We start from the raw sequence: 21227 nt of genomic DNA on the forward strand, positions 1-21227 counted from the left end.
GGCCAATATACCACGGCTAAGGGCTGTTCTTATGCGCGACGCAACGCAGAGTGCCTGGATACAGCCTTTAGCCGTGGTATATTGGCCATATACCACAAACCCCTGAGGTGCCTTAAAGCTATTATAAACTGGTTACCAACGTAATTAGAGCAGTAAAAATACATGCTTTGTCATACCTGTGGTATACTGTCTGATATACCCCGGCTGTCAGCCAATCAGCATTCAGGGCTCGAACCACACAGTTTATAATATAATTTAAAAACTGGGTGATTCGAGGACCTGAATGCTGATTGGCTGAAAGCTGTGGTATGCCACGGGTATGCCAAAACATTTATTGTTACTTTTCTCTCTGAGGTCATTAAAGATCCCATGGCACTTATCGTAAGAGTAGGGGTGTTAACCCCGGTGTCCTGGCTAAATTCCCAATCTGGCCCTCAAACCATCATGGTCACCTAATAATCCCCAGTTTACAATTGGCTCATTCATCCCCCTCCTCTCCCCTGTAACTATTCCCCAGGTCGTTGCTGCAAATGAGAACGTGTTCTCAGTCAACTTACCTGGTAAAATAACGGTAAAAAAAAAATAAAAAAAAAAAAATACGTTTGTAACCAGTTTATAATAGCAATAAGGTGCCTTGGGGTTTGTGGTATATGGCCAATATACCACACCTCCTCGGGCATTATTACTTAATTATAGAGGAGGATGGAGGAGGCGTGTTCAGAGAAGGTTGACTTCCTTTCGCTATAGTATTCCTATTGGTAAGTGTCTATGCACCTGTTAAACCCGTCCGCCAATCACACGTCCATGTCAATGTACTCCAAGATGGCGACCTCCACCGTTCTGTATTATACGGTATCGGCAATTGCAACAAAGGGGCATTATTGACACACGTCAAAACATTGTTGTTGGTTGCTGCAAAGACAAGCCGGTTTAGTATATCGAATCTGAAACGCTAAAATCTTCTCCAATGCTTTGTACATTTGTATAGCTGCGCGCCGTGTTGGACTGAGAGGATTTGCATTAACCGAGCATGGCCACCGACAACATAATTCATTTCTGGAGGAAAAACGCAAAGGTTCCAGGAAGGTATGTTTCAATTCTCCCTCTTGTTAATGATGAATACTCTTTGGTGATTTTTAAGATTATAAATGTGTATTCTGATAATGAGTTAACTCTGTATTTTAGTGGGCATAATAGCGTTGGCTTTGCGTAATTACAGTGTCATTAAATGTTAATAAAACATATGCTTAACCTTGTTTGATAGATAGCTAGTTTATGAAGCCGTTATGCGCAGGTTATCATTTTTCGTCATGAATCTTGTTCTGGAGGCCGCTGTGCAGCGTGGTCACTAGCTAACACAGCCACAAAGTCATACAATCGTATTTTAAACCTAACCACACTGCTAAACCGAATAACTAACCCTCTCCTTAAATTAAGACCAAAAAGCGATTTTCTTGTTTTCATACATTTTTACAGTATAGCCAATTTTGACTTTGCAGCTGTTCTATAGAGATATCGCTCAGTTCTGCCTCCAGGACAAGACTCATGACAATAAACATTAACCTCCCCTTTAGGCAATACGGAAGTGGTGGTCTTTGTTGCACATTGGAGCTCATGAGGTAATCTTCATGCCTTTGTCTTGGCTACCATATGTCCACACAACATGTCAGGTGGTCTGTAATGGGTGAATGTTGACATCTAGGATAAGCAGGAAAGACTGAGAAAATACTTCAGAAACGTCCCCAATACAGTATTACCAAATAGATTGGCATATGGCCTTTCTTGGGGAACCCCTTTATGGCTGGGAAAATTGACACAATTGACAGAAATTGACACAATGTGTCTTATCTCTGCGGAGGCAGGAGCCAAGGTAATGTGAGTGGTCTCTAAGGATTGGGTGTTGTCTTTGGTGGTAGCCACAAGGCAAACACTAGGGCCAAGAACAGGAAGTAACACTGTTTCCAATCCCTGACAGTTCAAGCTATGCAATAAGTTGTTATGAGATACTAACCACACATGATAGGGTATTGCCATTGTACAAATTAACAGTCTACTAAAAGGTTACTAGATCCTGTCGATATCCTACAATATCCTCCTAAGACCCAGCTGATGAGCCACTTTACTGCAACATGAGCTATTATTGTGTTAAAGAGGCAATCAACAGTTTCTACATATATATATGTATATTTTTAAACTTATACTGTATAGCATTAAACTGTATTGCCTCATGGTTAAAACTATAATGTTGATATCATGGATGGTCAGTCCTTGAATTTAAGAGTGGTTACATTTCTCCAGCCCCATCCCTCATCTTTTTACCGAAACAGTGGCGGGGCTTTGTTCTTGTTTCAACTGCTGATTGCCTTTTTAAAGACCCAGTAACTTGACTAATTTAGTCATCTACAACAGTAGGGCTATTTCCTCTCCACCGAGCTTGGTTCCCTTCAGGAACACAAAGGGAGACAGGCACACGGGGGCCGTTGGACTGTGTTGCAGGGGTCACAGTTCTTGTAGCATCATCAGATCGGTGGTGAGTGGCTACTCTCCATGGGGTGTCAGTAAGGCTGTTGTCGCCTCACGTCACATAATGTGTTACAGCTGTACGCCTACTGTACGAACAACCATTATCCAAAACCCAAACAGAAGAGGTTCATATTTTAGGGGGCGGGGGGGGGGGGGGGGGGGGGGGGAGAGCGAGATAAGAGAAAATGAAGTCCTCTGTCTGCCCATAATGGTTGCTCTGAGGAGTCTATGCTTTATGAACCTGTCAAATTCGTAATGAGTCCACTATAAATGGCCAACATTGTCAATGAAACATGAAAAAGAGGCCTCGATGAGCCCACGTGCTCCCAGTGAAGTGCTGCTCGGCCACTGCTCTTTCTCCTCTACAGTATACAGCCACTGCTCTTTCTCCTCTACAGTATACAGCCACTGCTCTTTCTCCTCTACAGTATACAGCCACTGCTCTTTCTCCTCTACAGTATACAGCCACTGCTCTTTCTCCTCTACAGTATACAGCCACTGCTCTTTCTCCTCTACAGTATACAGCCACTGCTCTTTCTCCTCTACAGTATACAGCCACTGCTCTTTCTCCTCTACAGTATACAGCCACTGCTCTTTCTCCTCTACAGTATACAGCCACTGCTCTTTCTCCTCTACAGTATACAGCCAGTGCTCTTTCTCCTCTACAGTATACAGCCACTGCTCTTTCTCCTCTACAGTATACAGCCACTGCTCTTTCTCCTCTACAGTATACAGCCAGTGCTCTTTCTCCTCTACAGTATACAGCCACTGCTCTTTCTCCTCTACAGTATACAGCCACTGCTCTTTCTCCTCTACAGTATACAGCCACTGCTCTTTCTCCTCTACAGTATACAGCCACTGCTCTTTCTCCTCTACAGTATACAGCCACTGCTCTTTCTCCTCTACAGTATACAGCCAGTGCTCTTTCTCCTCTACAGTATACAGCCACTGCTCTTTCTCCTCTACAGTATACAGCCACTGCTCTTTCTCCTCTACAGTATACAGCCACTGCTCTTTCTCCTCTACAGTATACAGCCACTGCTCTTTCTCCTCTACAGTATACAGCCACTGCTCTTTCTCCTCTACAGTATACAGCCAGTGCTCTTTCTCCTCTACAGTATACAGCCAGTGCTCTTTCTCCTCTACAGTATACAGCCACTGCTCTTTCTCCTCTACAGTATACAGCCACTGCTCTTTCTCCTCTACAGTATACAGCCACTGCTCTTTCTCCTCTACAGTATACAGCCACTGCTCTTTCTCCTCTACAGTATACAGCCACTGCTCTTTCTCCTCTACAGTATACAGCCACTGCTCTTTCTCCTCTACAGTATACAGCCACTGCTCTTTCTCCTCTACAGTATACAGCCACTGCTCTTTCTCCTCTACAGTATACAGCCAGTGCTCTTTCTCCTCTACAGTATACAGCCAGTGCTCTTTCTCCTCTACAGTATACAGCCACTGCTCTTTCTCCTCTACAGTATACAGCCACTGCTCTTTCTCCTCTACAGTATACAGCCACTGCTCTTTCTCCTCTACAGTATACAGCCACTGCTCTTTCTCCTCTACAGTATACAGCCACTGCTCTTTCTCCTCTACAGTATACAGCCACTGCTCTTTCTCCTCTACAGTATACAGCCAGTGCTCTTTCTCCTCTACAGTATACAGCCACTGCTCTTTCTCCTCTACAGTATACAGCCACTGCTCTTTCTCCTCTACAGTATACAGCCAGTGCTCTTTCTCCTCTACAGTATACAGCCACTGCTCTTTCTCCTCTACAGTATACAGCCACTGCTCTTTCTCCTCTACAGTATACAGCCACTGCTCTTTCTCCTCTACAGTATACAGCCAGTGCTCTTTCTCCTCTACAGTATACAGCCAGTGCTCTTTCTCCTCTACAGTATACAGCCAGTGCTCTTTCTCCTCTACAGTATACAGCCACTGCTCTTTCTCCTCTACAGTATACAGCCACTGCTCTTTCTCCTCTACAGTATACAGCCAGTGCTCTTTCTCCTCTACAGTATACAGCCAGTGCTCTTTCTCCTCTACAGTATACAGCCACTGCTCTTTCTCCTCTACAGTATACAGCCACTGCTCTTTCTCCTCTACAGTATACAGCCACTGCTCTTTCTCCTCTACAGTATACAGCCACTGCTCTTTCTCCTCTACAGTATACAGCCACTGCTCTTTCTCCTCTACAGTATACAGCCAGTGCTCTTTCTCCTCTACAGTATACAGCCAGTGCTCTTTCTCCTCTACAGTATACAGCCACTGCTCTTTCTCCTCTACAGTATACAGCCACTGCTCTTTCTCCTCTACAGTATACAGCCACTGCTCTTTCTCCTCTACAGTATACAGCCAGTGCTCTTTCTCCTCTACAGTATACAGCCAGTGCTCTTTCTCCTCTACAGTATACAGCCAGTGCTCTTTCTCCTCTACAGTATACAGCCAGTGCTCTTTCTCCTCTACAGTATACAGCCACTGCTCTTTCTCCTCTACAGTATACAGCCAGTGCTCTTTCTCCTCTACAGTATACAGCCACTGCTCTTTCTCCTCTACAGTATACAGCCACTGCTCTTTCTCCTCTACAGTATACAGCCAGTGCTCTTTCTCCTCTACAGTATACAGCCACTGCTCTTTCTCCTCTACAGTATACAGCCACTGCTCTTTCTCCTCTACAGTATACAGCCACTGCTCTTTCTCCTCTACAGTATACAGCCACTGCTCTTTCTCCTCTACAGTATACAGCCACTGCTCTTTCTCCTCTACAGTATACAGCCACTGCTCTTTCTCCTCTACAGTATACAGCCAGTGCTCTTTCTCCTCTACAGTATACAGCCAGTGCTCTTTCTCCTCTACAGTATACAGCCACTGCTCTTTCTCCTCTACAGTATACAGCCACTGCTCTTTCTCCTCTACAGTATACAGCCACTGCTCTTTCTCCTCTACAGTATACAGCCACTGCTCTTTCTCCTCTACAGTATACAGCCAGTGCTCTTTCTCCTCTACAGTATACAGCCACTGCTCTTTCTCCTCTACAGTATACAGCCAGTGCTCTTTCTCCTCTACAGTATACAGCCACTGCTCTTTCTCCTCTACAGTATACAGCCACTGCTCTTTCTCCTCTACAGTATACAGCCAGTGCTCTTTCTCCTCTACAGTATACAGCCAGTGCTCTTTCTCCTCTACAGTATACAGCCACTGCTCTTTCTCCTCTACAGTATACAGCCACTGCTCTTTCTCCTCTACAGTATACAGCCAGTGCTCTTTCTCCTCTACAGTATACAGCCAGTGCTCTTTCTCCTCTACAGTATACAGCCACTGCTCTTTCTCCTCTACAGTATACAGCCAGTGCTCTTTCTCCTCTACAGTATACAGCCAGTGCTCTTTCTCCTCTACAGTATACAGCCAGTGCTCTTTCTCCTCTACAGTATACAGCCACTGCTCTTTCTCCTCTACAGTATACAGCCAGTGCTCTTTCTCCTCTACAGTATACAGCCACTGCTCTTTCTCCTCTACAGTATACAGCCAGTGCTCTTTCTCCTCTACAGTATACAGCCAGTGCTCTTTCTCCTCTACAGTATACAGCCACTGCTCTTTCTCCTCTACAGTATACAGCCACTGCTCTTTCTCCTCTACAGTATACAGCCAGTGTATGGAGCGCAACACCCTCCCCTTGACCCCAGAATACACCGCACGTAAGTGCTCTGCATGCAGCCCACAGGGATTCTTTTTTCACCCTTCATTTCAACATTGATTTTTTTTTTTGTATGCTTACTTTAGATGGTGGATGTTCGTGTCTATATTGCCAAAAGCCTTTGAACATGTGTGGATGAGAATGGTACTGTTGGTTTGATTGTTCCACGGTAACGCTGCTTCCAAACACATCGACAGCGTCATTGCATTTTGGTACACCAGAATTACATTCATTTCCAATCAAACGCCGCGTTTTGTCTTGCAGCGTTGCAGAGGCAGAGGCAGTTGCCGTGCGCGTACGGTGTGGTGCGTACGGTGGATTTATCGAACTCGGTATGCGTCAAACTGTATGCTGTAGACGGCTTGACAGAAATGGTAAACAGCAGGTGAATGTTGGAACTTGTGTTGCAGACACATCCGGATGACGCCGCGTACGTAACGACGCTGTCGGTGTGTTCGAAGCCTAATACATTGGTCTTTATTTTTACGCTATTGTTTTATTGGCCTTTTTATGCCATTTGGTCCAGCTGTTCCTTTTTATATTGTTTGTTGTCAATGTATCCTCTTGTCTTTACCATGAGAGTGCTGTAGCTACTCAATGGTATCTTCTTTGTATCAATTACACTTTGTATCAATGACATTTTTTATTCTCCTTTTTCTCTCTGCAGGTTTCCTAAAGACAGTCCCAAGGGAAACAACCTCAAGTCTAAAAAAGCCTCTAGTTTCCACGAATTTGCCCGTAGCACCAATGATGCCTGGGACATTGATGACGAGGACGATGAGGACTTCTTAGCTCCCAGTCACCCCTCATCTCTCCCGCCCACCCTGCTCTCCACGCACCAGGTTCCTCCTCTTCCTTTACAACAACCCAGGGACACCACCAGGGAGCCAGACACAGGGCCTGCAGACCGGCTGGCTCCCCCAACAGCAGAGGGCTGTCTTCAGCAGAAGGAGGACACAGACTGTGGACAGATCAATGGCAGAGTGGTGGTGAAGTCCAGCAGTGAGGCCCTGCTCAACACCAATACAGGTAATGTGGACACTGAACACTAACGTCAGGGGGGTGGGGGGTGGATTTTAGGGAACATGTCCTTGCATTTATTGTTCATATCCCATGTGGATGTATTAAAGATATTTCTCATTATCAACTAAAAACTGATATTGTTGATAGTCTACTCTCTGCGACTTGTTCCATGATCCTCCACGCTGGGTCTCTTCCTCCACAGTGCGCTCCACCCTGCAGAAGCAACAGTCTCTCCCAGTTCGTCCTATCATCCCGTTAGTCGCCAGAATCTCTGACCAAAATTCCTCGGGGGCCCCAATCATGACAGTGCGAGACAAGAGCCGATTGGACAAATTCAAATACCTTCTGTCCTGTCCTAACACCGACCTCGGTGAGAATAAACGCCACCTTATAGATTGAAATAGCTAATACAAGAAGTCCAATGTTGTGTTTGCAATGTATGTACTGTATTCTCATTCTATCTCATGGTCCTTGTGATCCACAGAGGAGCTCCGGAAGCACAGCTGGTCAGGTATTCCACGAGAAGTGAGGCCCATCACATGGAGGCTTCTCTCTGTAAGTACCATGATGACCTTTGACTTCCTCTCTGTAAGTACCATGATGACCTTTGACTTCCTCTCTGTAAGTAGCATGATGACCTTTGACTTCCTCTCTGTATGTACCATGATGACCTTTGACTTCCTCTCTGTAAGTACCATGATGACCTTTGACTTCCTCTCTGTATGTACCATGATGACCTTTGACTTGCTCTCTGTAAGTACCATGATGACCTTTGACTAGGCTGGAGATCACACACAAGGAGTATGACGATTGACCCCCCCACCTTTTGCCCTCAGAGCAGTCTCAATTTGTCAGGGCATGGACTTTACAATGTGTCGAAAGCATTCCACAGGGATGCTGACCCATGTTGACTCCAATGCTTCACACAGTTGTGTTAAGTTGGCTGTATGTCTTTTGGGTGTTGGACCATTTTTGATACATACGGGAAACTGTTGAGGGTGAAAGACCCAGCAGCGAAGTAGTTATTGACACGAACCGGTGCGCTTGGCACCCACTACCATAACCAAAGGCACTTAAATCATTTGTTTTGCCCATTCACCCTCTGAATATCACACATACAATCCGTATCAATTGTCTCAAAGCTTAAACATCCTTCTTTAACCTGTCTCCTCCCTTTCATCTACACTGATTAAAGTGGATTTAACAAGAGACATTAATAAGGGATCATAGCTTTCACCTGGTCAGTTTGTGTCATGGAAAGAGCAGGTGTTCTTAAAACCTGTTTGGGATAGGGGGCAGCATTTTCACTTTTGCATGAAATGCGTGCCCAGAGTAAACTGCCTGCTACTCTGTCCCAGATGCTAATATATGCATATTATTAGTAGTATTGGATAAGAAACACTCTGAAGTTAATAAAACTGTTTGAATGATGTCTGTTAGTATAACAGAACTCATATGGCAGGCGGAAACCTGAGAAAAATCCAACCAGGAAGTGGGAAATCTGAGGTTTGTAGTTTTTCAAACGCTTGTCCTAACGAATAAACAGTGTCTATGGGGTTAAGTTGCACTTCCTAAGGCTTCCACTAGATGTCAACCGTCTTTAGAAACTTGTTTCAGGCTTCTTCTATAAAGAAGGGGGGAATGGGAGCTGAATGAGTCAGTGGTCTGGCAGAGTGTCTCAGGCTCGTGACGCGCACTCCCGACAGAGTTAGCTCTCATTCCAGTGCTTTGCTACAGACGATGGAATTCTCCGGTTGGAACATTATTGATGATTCATGTTAAAAACATCCTAAAGATTGATTCCATACATCGTTTGATATGTTTCTACGACCTGTAACGGAACTTTTCAAGTTTTTGTCTGGACCTAGTGCTCATGAAGATGGATTACTGGGCTGAACACGCTAACAACTAGTGGCTATTTGGACATAAATTATGGACTTTATGGAACAAATCAGTCATTTATTGTCGAACTGGGATTCCTGGGAGTGCATTCTGATGAAGATCATCAAAGGTAAGTGAATATTTATCATGTTATTTCTAACTTCTGTTGACTCCAACATGGCGGAAATTTCTTTGGCTGGATTTGGCTGGATTGGGCTCTGAGTGCCGTACTCAGATTATGCTTTTTCTGTAAAGTTTTTTTGAAATCTGACACAGCGGTTGCATTAAGGAGAAGTCTATCTTTAATTCTGTGAATAACACTTGTATCTTTTATTGATGTTTATTATGAGCAATTCTGGGATTTCTGTGGCTATCTGCAAGATCACCGGATGTTTTGGAATCAAAACATTACTGCACGTAACGCGCCAATGTAAACTGAGATTTTTGAATATAAATATGCACATTATCGAACAAAACATACATGTATTGTGTAACATGATGTCCTATGAGTGTCATCTAATGAAGATCATCAAAGGTTAGAGATTTATTTTATCTATATTTCTGCTTTTTGTGACTCCTATCTTTGGCTGGAAAATGGCTGTGTGTTTTTTTGACTTGGCTCTGAACTAACATAATCATATGTTGTGCTTTCGCTGTAAAGCCTTTTTGAAATTGGACACAATGGGTAGATTAACAAGATGTTTATCTTTCATTTGCTGTATTGGACTTGTTAATGTGTGAAAGTTAAATATTTAAAAAAAATATTTTAGAATTTCCCGCGGAATGTTGTCGAGGGGTTCCGCTAGCAGAACGCCTGCGCTAGAAAAGCTAATGTTTTGTACACTCAGTGTATTATATATGACAACTGCACACACATTGGTATTTGTTGTGATATGATCTACATAATCTTGACTGTAGTATTGACCCTTGACCCGTATCACTCTTCTACACTGTTCCGGTACTGTTTACATCTTCAAGACTGTTTACATCTTCTTGTCTTTCATTGTCGTCCTCTCTGTCGTGGTAGGGTTACCTTCCAGCCAACATGGAGCGCAGAGACCTGGTGCTGAAGAGGAAGAGAGACGAGTATTTTGGCTTCATTGAACAGTATTACCACTCCAGGACAGACGAAACTTACAAAGACACATATAGACAGGTAATACATGAGTCACCAAAGCACTAAATCCTAACGACCAATGCTACCCACTCTGGTGAGTCAGTGTTTAAGTAGCCCTTTCTACTGTAGTGAGTCAGTGTTTAAGTATCCCTGTCTACTGTAGTGAGTCAGTGTTTAAGTAGCCCTGTCTACTGTAGTGAGTCAGTGTTTAAGTATCCATGTCTACTGTAGTGAGTCAGTGTTTAAGTAGCCCTGTCTACTGTAGTGAGTCAGTGTTTAAGTAGCCCTGGCTACCGTAGTGAGTCAGTGTTTAAGTAGCCCTGTCTACCGTAGTGAGTCTGTGTTTAAGTAGCCCTGTCTACTGTAGTGAGTCAGTGTTTAAGTATCCCTGTCTACTGTAGTGAGTCAGTGTTTAAGTATCCCTGTCTACTGTAGTGAGTCAGTGTTTAAGTAGCCCTGTCTACTGTAGTGAGTCAGTGTTTAAGTAGCCCTGTCTACTGTAGTGAGTCAGTGTTTAAGTATCCCTGTCTACTGTAGTGAGTCAGTGTTTAAGTAGGATACGTCTACTGTAGTGAGTCCGTGTTTAAGTAGCCCTGTCTACTGTAGTGAGTCAGTGTTTAAGTATCCCTGTCTACTGTAGTGAGTCAGTGTTTAAGTATCCCTGTCTACTGTAGTGAGTCAGTGTTTAAGTAGCCCTGTCTACTGTAGTGAGTCAGTGTTTAAGTAGCCCTGTCTACTGTAGTGAGTCAGTGTTTAAGTATCCCTGTCTACTGTAGTGAGTCAGTGTTTAAGTAGGATACGTCTACTGTAGTGAGTCAGTGTTTAAGTATCCCTGTCTACTGTAGTGAGTCAGTGTTTAAGTAGGATATGTCTACTGTAGTGAGTCCGTGTTTAAGTAGCCCCGTCTACTGTAGTGAATCAGTGTTTAAGTATCCCTGTCTACTGTAGTGAGTCAGTGTTTAAGTAGCCCTGTCTACTGTAATGAGTCCTTGTTTAAGTAGCCCTGTCTACCGTAGTGAGTCAGTGTTTAAGTATCCCTGTCTACTGTAGTGAGTCCGTGTTTAAGTAGCCCTGTCTACTGTAGTGAGTCAGTGTTTAAGTAGCCCTGTCTACTGTAGTGAGTCAGTTTAAGTATCCCTGTCTACTGTAGTGAGTCAGTGTTTAAGTATCCCTGTCTACTGTAGTGAGTCAGTGTTTAAGTAGCCCTGTCTACTGTAGTGAGTCAGTGTTTAAGTAGCCCTGTCTACTGTAGTGAGTCAGTGTTTAAGTAGCCCTGTCTACCGTAGTGAGTCAGTGTTTAAGTAGCCCTGTCTACTGTAGTGAGTCAGTGTTTAAGTAGCCCTGTCTACTGTAGTGAGTCAGTGTTTAAGTAGGATATGTCTACTGTAGTGAGTCAGTGTTTAAGTAGAATATGTCTACTGTAGTGAGTCAGTGTTTAAGTAGGATATGTCTACTGTAGTGAGTCAGTGTTTAAGTAGAATATGTCTACTGTAGTGAATCAGTGTTTAAGTAGGATATGTCTACTGTAGTGAGTCAGTGTTTAAGTAGCCCTGTCTACTGTAGTGAGTCAGTGTTTAAGTATCCCTGTCTACTGTAGTGAGTCCTTGTTTAAGTAGCCCTGTCTACTGTAGTGAGTCAGTGTTTAAGTAGCCCTGTCTACTGTAGTGAGTCAGTGTTTAAGTAGGATAGGTCTACTGTAGTGAGTCAGTGTTTAAGTAGCCCTGTCTACTGTAGTGAGTCAGTGTTTAAGTAGCCCTGTCTACTGTAGTGAGTCAGTGTTTAAGTAGCCCTGTCTACCGAATATGAGTCAGTGTTTAAGTAGCCCTGTCTACTGTAGTGAGTCAGTGTTTAATTAGCCCTGTCTACTGTAGTGAGTCAGTGTTTAAGTAGCCCTGTCTACTGTAGTGAGTCAGTGTTTAAGTAGCCCTGTCTACTGTAGTGAGTCAGTGTTTAAGTAGGATATGTCTACTGTAGTGAGTCAGTGTTTAAGTAGCCCTGTCTACTGTAGTGAGTCAGTGTTTAAGTAGCCATGTCTACTGTAGTGAGTCCTTGTTTAAGTAGCCCTGTCTACCGTAGTGAGTCAATGTTTAAGTTGCCCTGTCTACCGTAGTGAGTCCTTGTTTAAGTAGCCCTGTTTACTGTAGTGAGTCAGTGTTTAAGTATCCCTGTCTACTGTAGTGAGTCAGTGTTTAAGTAGCCCTGTCTACTGTAGTGAGTCAGTGTTTAAGTAGGATATGTCTACTGTAGTGAGTCAGTGTTTAAGTAGCCCTGTCTACCGTAGTGAGTCAGTGTTTAAGTAGCCCTGTCTACTGTAGTGAGTCAGTGTTTAAGTAGCCCTGTCTACCGTAGTGAGTCAGTGTTTAAGTAGCCCTGTCTACTGTAGTGAGTCAGTGTTTAAGTATCCCTGTCTACCGTAGTGAGTCAGTGTTTAAGTAACCCTGTCTACCGTAGTGAGTCAGTGTTTAAGTAGCCCTGTCTACTGTAGTGAGTCAGTGTTTAAGTATCCCTGTCTACTGTAGTGAGTCAGTGTTTAAGTAGCCCTGTCTACTATAGTGAGTCAGTGTTTAAGTATCCCTGTCTACTATAGTGAGTCAGTGTTTAAGTAGCCCTGTCTACTGTAGTGAGTCCTTGTTTAAGTAGCCCTGTCTACTGTAGTGAGTCAGTGTTTAAGTAGCCCTGTCTACTGTAGTGAGTCAGTGTTTAAGTAGCCCTGTCTACTGTAGTGAGTCAGTGTTTAAGTATCCCTGTCTACTGTAGTGAGTCAGTGTTTTAAGTAGCCCTGTCTACTGTAGTGAGTCAGTGTTTAAGTAGCCCTGTCTACTGTAGTGAGTCCTTGTTTAAGTATCCCTGTCTACTGTAGTGAGTCAGTGTTTAAGTAGCCCTGTCTACTGTAGTGAGTCAGTGTTTAAGTAGCCCTGTCTACTGTAGTGAGTCAGTGTTTAAGTAGCCCTGTCTACTGTAGTGAGTCAGTGTTTAAGTATCCCTGTCTACTGTAGTGAGTCAGTGTTTAAGTAGCCCTGTCTACTGTAGTGAGTCAGTGTTTAAGTATCCCTGTCTACTGTAGTGAGTCAGTGTTTAAGTAGCCCTGTCTACTGTAGTGAGTCAGTGTTTAAGAATCCCTGTCTACCGTAGTGAGTCAGTGTTTAACTATCCCTGTCTACTGTAGTGAGTCAGTGTTTAAGTATCCCTGTCTACTGTAGTGAGTCAGTGTTTAAGTATCCCTGTCTACTGTAGTGAGTCAGTGTTTAAGTAGCCCATGCTTTGTTTCCACAGATCCACATCGATATTCCGAGGACAAACCCACTAATTCCACTTTTCCAGCAGCCCGCTGTGCAAGAGGTGAGCTTCTCTCTCCCAGCTCTTCTTACTAGTTGCCTGGCTTGGATGGACAGTCTGCCAATTCCACTTTTTGATATTCTGGAGAGAAGTTTTGTTAACACGTAATAGACATGGCATATCACTTTGGATTTAATCCTGTCCTGTCTGTGCCTTCATGTGTTCAATCAGGTGTTTGAGAGGATCCTCTTCATCTGGGCTATCCGCCATCCAGCTAGCGGCTACGTCCAGGGAATCAACGACTTGGTCACTCCATTCTTTGTAGTCTTCCTCTCCGAATTTGTTGGTACGTCGGCCGGAGGATAATGTGTGTGTCTCAGAGGAGGCTGGGAGGGGCTACAGATGTAGGATCATAATTTGAACCAGTTTGCTACAGCAGGAAAATAATCCTGCAGCAACACGGCATGTGGATTATAATTAATGGACATTTTTTTGTAGGGTTTGATACATTTTTATTAGGGCAAATCAAGTCTGACATTTTAAAGTGGAAATTACAAACTTTAGAAGCCATTTTAAACCACGAATAAATGCACTACAAATTTGCATCTCCTCCTGTGCAGTAAACAATTCTCATTAACAAAAGCGATCAAATTAAGATCCTATACCTGTAGAGGAGGACGGGCTCAGTGTAATGGCTGGAACGGAATAAATGGAATGGTATCAAACACATCAAACCTATAGAAATCACATGTTTGACTCTGTCATTTATTCCATTCCAGCCATTACAATGAGCCTGTCCTCCTATAGCTCCTCCCAACAGCCTCCTCTGGTGTGTGTCATAGATTTCTGTCCAACCAGATGAGGCTTGTCCATATGAAAGGAAAATGGCCTCTATCCTCTGACAGGGTGTCCAATAATCTTGTTTTATATGACATACAGAAGGATTAATGCATACATTGTTCCTGTCAGGTTATTTGTCAGCATTACAAACCAGTTTGCTTCCCTTAGTGCACATGTCAAACTCAAATATATCTATGTTTTTATTATACCACCCGTGGGGCGAATTTAATTGGGTTTGAGTCATACTTTTTTTTGTATTTCTCCCGGGACTCAAATCAAATGGAAACTGTAGAATTTATAATGGAGCTACATTTACAGTCTCCTCACTTTGTCCAGCTAGATAATAGTCATTTACAGTCTCTTCACTCTGTCCAGCTTGATAACAGTCATCTATAGTCTCTTCACTCTGTCCAGCTTGTTAACAGTCATCTATAGTCTCTTCACTCTGTCCAGCTAGATAATAGTCATTTACAGTCTCTTCACTCTGTCCAGCTTGATAACAGTCATCTATAGTCTCTACACTCTGTCCAGCTTGATAACAGTCATCTACAGTCTCTACACTCTGTCCAGCTTGATAACAGTCATCTATAGTCTTTACACTCTGTCTAGCTTGTTAACAGTCATCTATAGTCTCTACACTCTATCCAGCTTGATAACAGTCATCTATAGTCTCTACACTCTGTCCAGCTTGATAACAGTCATCTATAGTCTCTACACTCTGTCCAGGTCGATAACAGTCATCTATAGTCTCTACACTCTGTCCAGCTTGATAACAGTCATCTATAGTCTCTTCACTCTGTCCAGCTTGATAACAGTCATCTATAGTCTCTTCACTCTGTCCAGCTTGTTAACAGTCATCTATAGTCTCTACACTCTGTCCAGCTTGATAACAGTCATTTACAGTCTCTTCACTCTGTCCAGCTTGATAACAGTCATCTACAGTCTCTACACTCTGTCCAGCTTGATAACAGTCATCTATAGTCTCTTCACTCTGTCCAGCTTGATAACAGTCATTTATAGTCTCTACACTCTGTCCAGCTTGATAACAGTCATTTATAGTCTCTACACTCTGTCCAGCTTGATAACAGTCATTTATAGTCTCTACACTCTGTCCAGCTTGATAACAGTCATTTATAGTCTCTACACTCTGTCCAGCTTGATAACAGTCATTTATAGTCTCTACACTCTGTCCAGCTTGATAACAGTCATTTATAGTCTCTACACTCTGTCCAGCTTGATAACAGTCATTTATAGTCTCTACACTCTGTCCAGCTTGATAACAGTCATTTATAGTCTCTACACTCTGTCCAGCTTGATAACAGTCATTTATAGTCTCTACACTCTGTCCAGCTTGATAACAGTCATCTATAGTCTCTACACTCTGTCCAGGTCGATAACAGTCATCTATAGTCTCTACACTCTGTCCAGCTTGATAACAGTCATCTATAGTCTCTTCACTCTGTCCAGCTTGATAACAGTCATCTATAGTCTCTACACTCTGTCCAGCTTGATAACAGTCATCTATAGTCTCTTCACTCTGTCCAGCTTGATAACAGTCATCTATAGTCTCTTCACTCTGTCCAGCTTGTTAACAGTCATCTATAGTCTCTACACTCTGTCCAGCTAGATAACAGTCATCTATAGTCTCTACACTCTGTCCAGCTTGATAACAGTCATTTACAGTCTCTTCACTCTGTCCAGCTTGATAACAGTCATTTATAGTCTCTACACTCTGTCCAGCTTGATAACAGTCATCTATAGTCTCTACACTCTGTCCAGCTTGATAACAGTCATTTATAGTCTCCTCACTCTGTCCAGCTTGTTAACAGTCATCTATAGTCTCTACACTCTGTCCAGCTTGATAACAGTCATCTATAGTCTCTACACTCTGTCCAGCTTGATAACAGTCATCTATAGTCTCTACACTCTGTCCAGCTTGATAACAGTCATCGAACTGAAAGCCAGGCAGTCAGGGAGCATCGAAAATGCCAAAACTCCACATTTTTACAGCAAGATTTAAGTACGTTCCCCAGGACCTCGGTGAAGACCGAATACGGCCCGGCAGGGAAATGAGTGACACCCCTGCCTTAGTGAACTGGAAGTAGGGTTGTGAGTGACACCCCTGCCTTAGTGAACTGGAAGTAGGGTTGTGTTTCGCTGACCGTGATCGTTTGGGTTTACATCCACAGAGGAGGACGTGGAGAATTTTGACGTAGCGTCCCTGCCTCTTGACACCCAGAGGAACATTGAGGCAGACAGTTTCTGGTGCATGACCAAGCTGCTGGACGGAATACAGGTTAGTAATGTTAGTCAGTTATTTTTCTCCATCTGCTCTTATGGTCTTCATTCTGACCCACTGTTGTCTCCAGCAGTAACCCCCCCCAACCCTTACAAAATCCACCTGGTGACGTGTTGTTGATATTACTGTTGTTTTGTCTATGCAGGACAACTACACTTTTGCTCAGCCAGGAATTCAGAATAATGTGAAAGCTTTGGAAGAATTGGTCAGCAGAATCGATGGTGAGATATGATCTCCTCATGTTGTTACCGTATCTGAGGTAAGATCTTACCTTTTAATTCATCTGAACATAGATCTCCAGTCTCCATTATTTTCAGATGGCCTCAGGGTCCGTTTTCATCTCTCTGTGTTTTTCTCTACACACTGTGTGACTGCGTCTCTTTCTCCCACAGAGGACATACACAACTACTTTAAGAGGTACGAGGTGGAGTACCTGCAGTTTGCGTTTCGCTGGATGAACAACCTGCTGATGAGAGAGCTGCCGCTACGCTGCACCATCCGCCTCTGGGACACCTATCAGGTGACACACAAACACATAGATATTTGCATTGAACCTTTGTGTTTAGTTCTGAATGTCTGTGCGATTTACAGAGATGATGTGTACGTGTTCTACACATGCTGACCTGTTGTGTATCCCTCCTTGCAGGCTGAACAAGAGGGCTTCTCCCACTTCCACCTCTACGTCTGTGCTGCTTTCCTGATCGAGTGGCGTAAAGAGATACTCTCCATGGTCGATTTTCAGGTACCATTCATTCTATCCTTTCTTGATTTGTTTTAGTGAACAATACTTCGAGAACTTTCTATTTGAAAATGTGTTACTGTTTTTGTATGCTGTGACCCCTCCAGTGAAAAGCTCTCATTAAAAAACAAATCTGCATATTTCGGTGTTCATGACACTGCAGATTGTGACTGAGGCCCACCAGGGTTTATTTACACACTTCCACCCATCCGGTTCCAACATGGTATTTATGTCATCAAATGTGTCTCTGGCTTTCCAGGGTCTTCTCATGTTACTCCAGAACCTTCCCACAATCCACTGGGGGAATGAGGAAGTGGGCCTTCTCCTGGCTGAAGCGTACAGACTCAAGTACATGTTCGCTGACGCGCCCAATCACTACAAGAGATAGGCTTCTATGCAATGGTGTAAAAACAGATTCTGATATACTGTTACGAGGAATGTAAGGTTTCATTCCTCTCTTTGATATGACTGACCGACTTATAGCTTGCACACAGGTACAGAATAATTCACTCAAAATGGGAACCCTCAAACCCTATTTCTACAATAGTTTTCTTGCAGGTTCTCTCTGTTTGTTAAGACTTGTATTGGCAAGTTTCATTCCACTAACACTGCAGTGTATTATCTCAGAGCCACTTGCTTAGACATGTCAATAGTAGTCTGTTACAATTAATGCGGTAGGCATGGAGTAGGTTCTGGACATACAACACAGCTAATCCTCAACTGACTAGGTATCCCCCTTTCCCTTTCCCTTCAACCTAACTCCTATTAACCATAACCTTATGTGAGTCCTGGTATTGGGACTTTGTACTGTTCTGGTATTAGAACTTTGTACTGTCCTGGTATTAGAACTCTATACTGTTCTGGTATTAGAACTCTGTACTGTTATGGTATTAGAACTCTACACTGTTCTGGTATTAGAACTCTACACTGTTCTGGTATTAGAACTCTACACTGTTCTGGTATTAGAACTCTATACTGTTCTGGTATTAGAACTCTATACTGTTCTGGTATTAGAACTCTATACTGTCCTGGTATTAGAACTCTATACTGTTCTGGTATTAGAACTCTATACTGTTCTGGTATTAGAACTCTATACTGTTCTGGTATTAGAACTCTATACTGTTCTGGTATTAGAACTCTATACTGTCCTGGTATTAGAACTCTATACTGTTCTGGTATTAGAACTCTATACTGTTCTGGTATTAGAACTCTATACTGTTCTGGTATTAGAACTCTACACTGTTCTGGTATTAGAACTCTATACTGTTCTGGTATTAGAACTCTATACTGTTCTGGTATTAGAACTCTATACTGTTCTGGTATTAGAACTCTGTACTGTTCTGGTATTAGAACTCTATACTATACTGCATGAATGAATGATATTTTAATCCAGAGGGGATAAATACTTGGCCATTGTTTTATGGTGTTTTAAATTCAAATTCATACTGGCATTAATCAGTATCGATTGTCTCAGAAGTTTAAACATATACTTGAAAGAACTCTGAATGGATGATGAATGTTTAAGTGATCATCGTTCAAGTTTCAGAGAGAATATATTTGAGTTATTTCGTTTTTTATCTAACAAGAGTTTTGTGGTAAAGCTAGTCCACATATTTGACCACTTTGTCCCCACTTGTTCCCTTCATGGCTATATTGAGTCCAGTAAAAGTCCAGTCTGAATATCTACTGAAGAAATTGTCCAATGTAGTACAACATGATACAGGAGGTGTCACAGCTGTTACTAATAGCCGCTCTGTAAGACCAGGAAACGGTACTTTATTTCGGGGCTTACCTATAGTGGTGCCATATTGAATCCCAAGGCCTCAATGTGAATAGAATGAGAATGGGGACCGTGTGTTTTTAGATGGTGTATTATTGTTAACACTTGAGCTACATTTTCAGTTAATCTGGATCTTAGGTTATGTTTATCTCAACTGAGATACTAGCTATTTTGCTTTGTAATTCTCAGGCTTAATTTTCACATTCAGATTAGTCACACTTTCTTTTTAGATTATTTGAAACGGTGGCACAATATGAAAGTTGCTAAATTGTTTCAAAATTAAGTTGTCATTTGAAACTAATGAGACCTGTTTACCCTTCAAGTAGTGTACATTTAAGAGTATCTGACACTTTACCAAATGTATATTTTGTATGTTTGCGGTGTCCATAACATACGCTGAAGGTTTTGCATGGTCTAGTTCCTCTTTCTGAAGACATATACAAAGCAACCAGTGCAATCTAAATCAACAATCTGCAACACAATGTAACAACCATCCAGGAAGTTGTTCAGATAGTAGACAAAATAACTGTTCTACTTCCTGTTGTTTGCCACAGCATCTACTCTTATTTACTATGGTTAACTTAAAACAGTCGTCTGTAAACTTTAATAATTATAGAAGTGAAAATTGTGTATATTAAGAATTCAAATGTTTGTTTTTCAGTAAATGAATGTGTTTTGACTTGCCTCTGAGGGTTGTCTGCTAATGCTGATGTTGATATTCCAACTTTTAGTAGCCCTCCTGAGTCGCTGCACAGTTACTTGATCTGTTGGAAACTGTGATATCAACACAGCTGTATTTCAAGTCTGTAATGATGCCTTTGTTATAAGCATTTGTAATGCACTTTGACTAGCATAGAAAACTGAAATGTTATAATTTGCCCTGTTTTGTTTGTACAGCATTTGTGTTTCAATTTAAAATATTGGGGTTATGTGGGAGCTTACCTGCTGTGACCTCACTTAGGTGACGTAAAGCAGGAATAGTAATTACATTTAAACAATGGAATGTGAATATTTATGTTATTATTTCACCCACCTTCATAACCATTTCTCTGCTCTGGTACGAAAGGTTTGACAATCATTCTTTAGATTTTATCATTATTGTATTGGCATTGAGGTTCAAGTTTGTGAAATTGACATGTGGATATGACATTGAACAATATGGAGTACATTTGTTTTGTCAGGTTTTAGTGACCCTATGACAACCTAAAAAAAAAAAAATTGTTTTAACTGAAGTTTTTTTTAAATAATCAGTACTAGGACAGTGACCTTGGTGGTATTAGACCTGTAATGATATGATATGAATTCACTTCATGATACTGAGGAAACAGAAGTGCCATAACTTCCCTACCAGTATTATTCTCATATTGGTTTTCAAGATCACCACGTAGTTCAATTAGGATTTTTCTGCAATTTAAATCATCTAATTGAATCATTCTACTTTTGATTTCTGCATGTTCCCAGTGCACATTTTACCATGTCTTCTCAATTCAGTTCTCAATTCAGGGTTTTTGTAGAACAAAGTCAGACTTATGTTCGTTGTTGGCATTTTCAAATATATAATGATTACTTTGTGTATTTGAATATTTACCTTTCAGCCTTAAAGTAAACTATGCTCTGTCCTCATGTGTTTATTTGCTCCCAAAAATGTAGGACTTTATTATTTCAATTGAATTCATTCTACAATTCAATCCATGTCCCGTGTTGTTTTATGGTCATTCAAAGGTTTCACTGCATTTTTGGTTTTAAAAACAGGATGTATAGTAACAGGACTACGAAACCTGAATTCATTGTCTAAAATTCATCTGTAGTCATTCAGTTTTCATTTTCTTATCTTCAATGCCAAACTATATGGCCAATAATGTTTTCATTCAGTTCAATGCTTCTGTAGTCAATACTGGTTTTAGCCTTAAATGGAGGAAATATTACAGTAATCTACTGTATATAAATGTTTTGTTTATATTAAACGATTGTTACCCTTTGTTTTGACTGAGTCATGGTGTTGTGGATAAGGGGGGGGTTAGTGGTGGATGGAGGTAAGTGAGCAGATTATTTTTT

The 21227-nt window shown here is 42.0% G+C and overlaps 1 protein-coding gene across 3 annotated transcripts; it reads left to right on the top strand.

Annotated features, from left to right (window-relative positions):
* Positions 1–761: 761 nt before the first annotated feature.
* On the top strand, positions 762–21150 carry LOC129861288 (TBC1 domain family member 22B-like). Of its 3 annotated transcripts, none has more exons than XM_055932574.1 (13): positions 762–1086; positions 6132–6218; positions 6885–7246; positions 7443–7610; positions 7725–7795; positions 10149–10277; positions 13512–13577; positions 13746–13860; positions 16544–16650; positions 16799–16874; positions 17046–17173; positions 17300–17395; positions 17652–21150. In XM_055932574.1, the coding sequence occupies exons 1-13, from the start codon at positions 1031–1033 to the stop codon at positions 17778–17780; spliced, it is 1590 nt and encodes a 529-aa protein (XP_055788549.1). In that variant the 5' UTR covers positions 762–1030; the 3' UTR covers positions 17781–21150. The 3 variants fall into 3 exon arrangements, with proteins under 3 accessions (XP_055788549.1, XP_055788550.1, XP_055788551.1); XM_055932575.1 differs by having other exon boundaries at positions 763–1086; positions 6162–6218; XM_055932576.1 differs by lacking the exon at positions 6132–6218 and having other exon boundaries at positions 764–1086.
* Positions 21151–21227: the final 77 nt, after the last annotated feature.

Source organism: Salvelinus fontinalis, chromosome 8 (assembly GCF_029448725.1).
Source record: "Salvelinus fontinalis isolate EN_2023a chromosome 8, ASM2944872v1, whole genome shotgun sequence".
NCBI lineage: Eukaryota > Metazoa > Chordata > Actinopteri > Salmoniformes > Salmonidae > Salvelinus > Salvelinus fontinalis.